We start from the raw sequence: 7,871 nt of genomic DNA, 5'->3' as shown, positions 1-7,871 counted from the left end.
AGAAAGTAATGTTATTGAATATGTGTCTTGACAGTGTGTGAAATTAGAATCACAGACTAGAAAATATGCCAATAAATTATTCACGAGGAAACCAAATACTGGATGAAAGGCTATTTGTTAACGATTGTGTTTATATGGGTATAAAGTTAAAAATAAACTTAGTAATTATTATGCAATAGTATAGTAATAAATTCTCAACTGTGTACATCCACTTAGGTATATAACACTAACAAATTCGATTATTAATTTGTTCTAATTAACTTGTTGGCATAGTTTAAAATATTTTTGCTTCATTTTTTATTCATTTGCTGTATTAAACTAGTTTAATAAACGAAGGACTGACGAACCCCGGGAGAGGAGGACAGGATATCGTTTGGGAAGGCAGCCCAAATTTATCCCGTGTGGCTACACCACTGGTTCACCTCTATTGCAAGGAGTCCCCAGAGCCTTTATATTTCAAGTGTTCCTCCGTTGGCGCTGGTCTCGATGTTTTTATTTTCCTGTACCTCCCCTGAAAGGGGGGAAAAGTTGCATTGGCCAACACCCTTCAACTGTTGGATGCAGACAGGATTGCTACATTGAATTATTTCACGGGCTTCGCTGTGCACTGACTTGTTAGCCATTCTAGTATTCTACAATCTTCACTTGCCAATACAACACAACTGAATGACAATTTGGCAACACAGCCAAGGCCATTCACTTCTTTCCCCAAAGCAAAGGGAAGGTTTCCTCCGTAAAAGGGTGGGGCCGAAGTATGTTTCACATATTTTTCGAAGGCACACTTGAAACAGAAAGGTTTTGGTTATATCTCAGTCCATGCAAGTTTGTAGTACAAAAGATCGTGTCCGTCGCTTCCTTGAAGTTCCCTTGTTTCATCCCTATTCTCATATATTCTTCTATCATTCTCTTGGATTTATAACTCATCTCCTTTGGACTTAATAGTACAAGGATAGAAAACTAAACCAAAATTTCATTTCTTCCAAAACAATAAAAGTACTAAATGGTCAACCTTCGAAACTATTGTAATTCGAAATGAAGCAAAGAACTTTAATAATAATAATAATAATAATAATAATAATAATAATAATAATAATAATAATAATAATAATAATAATAATAATAATAATAATAATAATAATAATAATAAAATCACACTGTATGTTAGTCACAAAAATACTAATTTGCACTTCATCGACTATTCAGAAAATTTCAGTATTCACCGTATTCAAGAGGTAAATCAAAGAAACCTGATACTCAGTACTTAGGAAAATTACTTTTATTTGTACTAAAATATGGAACATTCTTCTTACATCAAATGGTTCAGTACAAAAAATCTAAATCGGAACATACTGACCAACATTTTTCTTTGGAAGCATCTAGAACTACTTTGTTCGTAGGGCTTTAAACCTAAGAAAAGTGAATTTGCAGAATATCACATAATCCTTATTAATAACTGTCATATTGATACAAAAATTACCCGAAACTTAATTTCATAATTATTCTATATATATGTTACATATATATATATATGTAGACAGATAGATATAATTAAATATATGCTCTTGTACTGAACGTAAACAAAAATAAACTGAAAACAATATACAATGGATACACGTCACAACAAATATTGCTGTTCCTTACAAAAATCTAGTAAATTTTTACAAGTTTTTTTTATGAAACAAGTTAAACTTTTTATTGTTAAACTATTTCTTACTATTAAGTGTAAGCGCTGTATCGCAATACCACAAAATATCAGTATAAAAATGGTATTACTTAAAATTATATTTTTCTTTAAGATTTTCAAATTTTTCTCTATACCTGTGTCGTTACAAATTGTAACATGACGAGGATACGACTCAATTTTAATATAGCATATTCTCGTTAATTCGGTAATTCGGACAAAAGTTTATTGCCCTTGAAAACTGTACGTATTGAAAAAACTAGTATAAAAATCATGTGTACATCAAAATTTTGAACCTACTGTCTCGATAATTATACGTAATGGGGGTACAAGTATTTTTAGAATTAGATTGTAAACAGAAGAATACATTTTCAACTGGCTTTCAGTTATCCAAAGGTAGTCGTAGGGAAGAGTGATACGAACACAATCCATCTAATGATGATACACATGAAGACAAGATTAACAATGAAATAAAGAAAGTGCGTATGCCAATTTCATCGAAATTTCGGAAATGATTGAAATTTTAAGCTGCTTTATTGAATATCATTCAAATGTTATTAACAACGTTATTTCACGAAATAAATGAAATTGAAGAATTTGTTGGCCGTGTGAAAACAATCACATCAGAATAAACGAAGTTCACGAACTTAAGTGAGATACTCGTATATATGGTTTTGTGTGTTAATCCAGTTCATGTGGTACTGTACTTCAAATTTTTTTTCCCCATTTCTCAATTTATGTGCAAGTAAAGGTTCTTTGTTTGCAGTATTGAATCTCGCAAATAGGCTGTATTACAGATAATGTCTACTGCATATTATTATTATTATTATTATTATTATTATTATTATTATTATAATTCTCATGTACAGTAGTTTTGTTTGCTTGATTTTTAGATATTTAAAAATGCAATATTTTTGTAATTTTGAATCTTTTCATGTCCCCATGGACTTTGAATTAAAAAGAGACTGGGCGTAATTTCTTTATTCCTCGCGTTTAGAAGCGGATAACAGTTGAAATAAACGGGATAATAACTGGAGCTCAATTGTGCTGCTAGTTGACTATAACATGAGAAAGCAAAATACAAATGAATATATAAACCCATGTTTCTAAATGCTATTTACACAAAGCAAAATAAACGACATCATAACAAAGGTACCAATCTCAAATGTACTATTTAGTTTTATTATTCCTCATAACATAGAGTCTCTTCTCAAAAGTTATCAGATGAAACAAAAGAAGAAAATAATCACTTTTGGTAATCAACTCAAAGACATGTTCATTCACTGGAACTCAATCTTTTCGTACTCAAATATAGTTCACTACTGCATATGTAGAAAAGAATCAAAACATTACACATATTTGAACTACTTTTACCAACTAGAAATAAGTTCAAGAAATGAATTCCGAATTTTTGCAGCACAATTACTATATCATTTAAACATTCTACATCTACAAGACGATGAAAATACCAAATGACCTCACGTTAAGCAAATATTTTCTTTTGCAAATTATCTTTAATACATACAGTAAGTAGATTTCATCCTTATTTATTAATATAAACTCTTTATTTACAAAAATCTTATTTTCGATATCAGAACAAATGAGTCCCATTGAGAATACATTCAAGCATAAATCGTATTACATGATTTCACACCAGCATAGAAAAAAATATAGCAAATATAATGTCTTTCTTTTTTGGTCTTTCTAGCCTTCGGGCTTAAAAATACACAGAAAAAAAGCACGTTCTTTACACTGTAAGTACGCCTAAGCTATCAGAAACATTTCACGTTTTTTTTTCTTACCATTTCTGAAGTTGAAGACGAGTACATCAGTTTGGAACACACACGTATTTCAGTATACGAAACAACATTTATATTTTGCGATTCGCAGTACGAGATTACAAATCTTCAGCAACTTTCTTTTCGTGAATACAGAACTTTTTTTAAAAAAAAAAAAAAAAGCAAAAAAGGAAAAGGAAAAAAAAACTTCGTCTCAGAAAGCTATACTCAAATCAATGTTAACCTAATCGTCAATAGACTGTCAACGTGAAGAAAAAATCAGTATGTAATATCATTCACATGTTGAGCTAATTGACCATACTTTACTATTCGAGAAAATCTTGATCATCCTTTGGGTGACTCATTTTAATGTGAAGGATCAAATGGTTCTTCTTACGAAAACGTTTTTCACACATTTGACAACGGAATTCCAGGTTCTCAGTATGACTTTGTACGTGAATCATAAGGGCAGGGTGTGACTGAAAAACTTTTTCACACAATTTACAGTTATATTCTCTTTTATTGAAGACTTTGGCATGGAACTTCATATGTGACTGCAGGGCAAGGAAAGAGTTAAATGTTCTCTTACAGATCTTACATGGAACTTCCAGCTTATTGTGATTTCGTTGATGAGCCTGCAGAGAAGCAATCCACGCAAATTTTTCTCCGCATACTTTACATTTGTATGGCTTTTCTGTTCCATGCGTTTTCTCATGAATAAGTAAAGTTCTGAGAGAAGATAGCTTTTTGCCACATGTAGTGCAAACAGATCCATCTTTATCTTTACTTTCATCACGTCCTGATTCAGTACGATTTTCTGTTTTTTCATCTTCATTTTTACCATCACTAAATCCAAGTACGCCATCACTTGTCTGTGACCACTTCTCTTTCTCAGTACCAAGAACGATTTCATTCTTATGGAATTTCTTGTTATGATATGCTAGCCACCATTCCGAAACGTACGTCCTGTTACACTGCTTGCATTCGAATTTCTTTCCATGGCACTGAAGATGTTGTTGAAATCTTGCGTAATACATAAAAACTTTATTACATACTTCACAAGTGTAACTTTTCGGTGATACAACAATTTTATCACTTTTCGGTGATGCAATGATTTTATCATTACTATTGGTACTTGCTGAAGTATGAGCATTTTTAATATGAAACTGCAATCTACTCTCAGTTGCAAAAGATTTTCCGCAGTCCTTGCATACACATCTCTTTAAATGTTTGGTTTTCATGCAGGAACCTTGGTGAACGGCTGCACCATGTTGAGTAGGAAACAATCGTGAACATCCTTCACATTTGTACTTCAAAGTGTGTTTACTGAAATGAATTTTAACTGCTTTCATTGACGCAAACGACTTGTCACATAAACTACAAGTAAACTGATTACTCAAGGTCTCATCCTTCTGGTCTGATACAGGACTAGGCGTTACTCTACTTGTATCCCTTGAATCACGAGAATTAAGAGTCGAATTAAAACTTAACTTACGCCTCTTTGACATGTTGTTGGATTTTATTATATCTGGTTCCGGAACATCACTTAACCTGAAAGAAATCAATAAATAATACATTATACACACAGTGACTACTAGGAATAAGGTTTACAATGTATTCAATGTTGTTAAAATTTTGCCTAACGAAAACAACATATCTGTCCAGTTTTAAGAACAAATTGAAAACACTACAAGCGGAATATCTTCTTACTTTTTAGGCAGAAAGTAATTTCGGTTCTTGAACAGATTACACTTTAAAAATAATTTCAAAAATTTATTAAGTAACAAATTTTCTTGAGTAACTTTAGGATTAATTTACTTTATTGTAGGACTAAGTAACAAATTAATCCTATCGATGAAGTTTCATGTTATTCTGATCCTTTTAGAAAATGGAAATTCGACTCTCGAAATCCTTAACACTTCCAACCAAAATTTATCACAGCTGAATTAATTTTGCAGATGATTTGGCGCTTGTTGCAGAATCTGAAGAGAAAATCAATAAGATTTTAGAAAATTTGAGGAAGGGCAGTGAAGAATATGAGATGAAAATAAATGTCAGAAAGACAGAAGTCATGGTGATTGGAACGAAGAGGTCGGTGTCAAATACAGAAGTAGGAGGAAAGGAAATACAACAGGTGACTAGTTTTCGATACCTGGATAGTATTATTAGTGATGCTATGAAGTATGAACGTGAAATAAAAGGCTAGGAATAGCGAAAGAAGCCTTTAAGAGAAAGAAAATACTATTTGTGGGTCCTTGAATAAAGAGTTGAGAAAATGACTCATAAAATGCTTCGTGTGGAGTATTGTACTGTATAGGTCAGAAATGTGGACATTACGCAAAAATGATGAGAAACGACTGGAAGCTTTCGACATGTGGGTGTGGAGAAAAATGGAGGGAATTAGCTGAGTTGAACGGAAAACGAATGAGAGGGTATTAGCAATGGTAGGGGAGAAAAGAACAATTTTAGATATTAAGAAGAGGAAGAGAAACTGATTGGGGCATTGGATGAGAAGGAACCGTATCATGAAGGATGTGCTAGAGGGAACGGTGGCAGAAAAAAGAGGGAGGCGGCAAAGGAGACTACAATTAATGGATGATATCAAAACAGAAAAGTCATATGTGAAGACGAAGAGGTTAGCTGAAGACCGTGGAGCACGGAAGCTTCTCAGTTGTAGCAAGTCAGCTGCCAATAATGGCAGAATATCTATGATGATATAACAGCCACCAGGTTATAGAAATATATTTGTGGATGCTCTGTATATTTCGCAAAGACAGTGATTATTTTTTCAATTTATATTTTATTCTGCGACGCAAATAAGTTCTTTCTTCGGTGCGAACTGCTTCCTTCCCACGCAACTGGACAAACAAGTCTCTATTTTATCTATATATTTAAAACATTGCTTTTTGGTGAGAACATTTCAGTGAGTGACGAACATTTTAATGTTTCCCCCTGACTTATTAATATGCACAGTATATATTCTATAGTTATTTGGAACTGAATTAAGTGTTTTCTTTAATCATTTATGGAAATACTAGCTGACCAGATGTTCAAGTGATCAGAGTGACGCCAGTCGCATCGCTTTTGCAGTTCCTTATCTGTACTTTCTCACGTCCAAGTTATCGCAATGTCTAATGCATCGTGGCCAGTGGACTAAAATTAACATAAATTCTTTTTCGTATTCTGTTTGCATGGGCATACAGGTGATTTAATTAAGTTGTTTTTAAAATAAACTGCCAAACATTCTTGAGTCAACCATTGCAGCTTGTATCTCAACCTTTGCGTTCGAAGAGTTTGACTCCAGGTTTGGAAGCCGTAACCACGCACGTCAAGTCGGCAATTAAGTATAACTTTGTGTTAAAAGGCACAAGCTATTAGCCGGTGAAGGACGTTTTCTTACAGTTAGCCCCAACTAGTGAAGTCCCAGGTTCACATACCTTGTGCGTGTGTAATTATAAACGCGCCCTCCAACATTAGCATTCCACTTTGGAGACTTATTTTGCTGAAGACTTATCTCAATTCTTCAGGATTGTTTAAAGCAGCAACTAGATTGCTACGTGGGATTATCCCAGCAACTTTTCCCCCAGTGCTAATCCCCCAAGTGCGTCAATGGTGTTAGAAAACCATTCATAGTGAAATCTCAATTACAATCTCATATATAAATCAAAGTGATAAAAACGGCTACAGTGCATTAAAAAGGCAAAGTGTGATTTTAGTAAGAAGATTATTATACATATTCTGTGTTAAGTGTTGTGTTCATTTCACTTCGTTATTTTTTTCCCTTAATAGTATTCTAATAAATAAGTATGGTGTTATTTAATCCAGTGTGTTTTCGTTTGTGTGTGAATGATATTTGGATGCGTTATGGTCTGAATGACCGTCTGATCGTCCGTGAGGTTTTCGGGACGAGACATCCAAACCTCTCGGCGCCTAATGCTCATCTCATCATTGAGACCGACGAGCGATTTGGAATAAATTTGTAATCCTTTCTTGGAGAGGTCCTTCAACGTCCTACTAAGGTAAGTCCAGGTCTCCAGGAAAATACTTATTGGTAGGACAACGAATAGCGACAATGATCAATTACAAATAAATGACAGTCCAAACAGCAACCCGATAAACGGCTGGTTACACATAAATACCGCCCGAACCAGGGACAACACATTGGTTACAGAAAAATGTTCACTTAAACAGAGACGACAAATGGTTACAATGATAATGATGATGAATTAATTTTAAGAGCCAAATTTGATAATCAATGTGATTTATGCTTTTCCTTTACATCCTTATGCAATAGAGAGGCTATAAATGACAAGATTTGCTACTCAAGTCAATCCAAACCACTACTTGGGTTTGTATCCGAGCCATACTGTCACCAGCTTTAAACCTGCGACCATGTGCATTTAAAGAGAGCG

The 7,871-nt window shown here is 33.6% G+C and overlaps 1 protein-coding gene across 1 annotated transcript in view; it reads right to left on the bottom strand.

Annotated features, from left to right (window-relative positions):
• Nucleotides 1-1,665: 1,665 nt before the first annotated feature.
• Nucleotides 1,666-7,871, bottom strand: part of LOC145662953 (uncharacterized) — a 32,388-nt gene continuing 26,182 nt past the window's right edge. The window contains exon 4 of the mRNA XM_081729012.1: nucleotides 1,666-5,010. Coding sequence (XP_081585138.1) covers nucleotides 3,786-5,010 — 1,225 coding nt within the window. The 3' untranslated portion in view covers nucleotides 1,666-3,785. The remainder of the gene's footprint in view (nucleotides 5,011-7,871) is intronic.

Source organism: Thermobia domestica, chromosome 10 (genome assembly GCF_964235325.1).
Source record: "Thermobia domestica chromosome 10, izTheDome1.hap1.1, whole genome shotgun sequence".
NCBI classification, from domain to species: domain Eukaryota; kingdom Metazoa; phylum Arthropoda; class Insecta; order Zygentoma; family Lepismatidae; genus Thermobia; species Thermobia domestica.
This window is presented reverse-complemented; position numbering and strand designations above follow the sequence as displayed.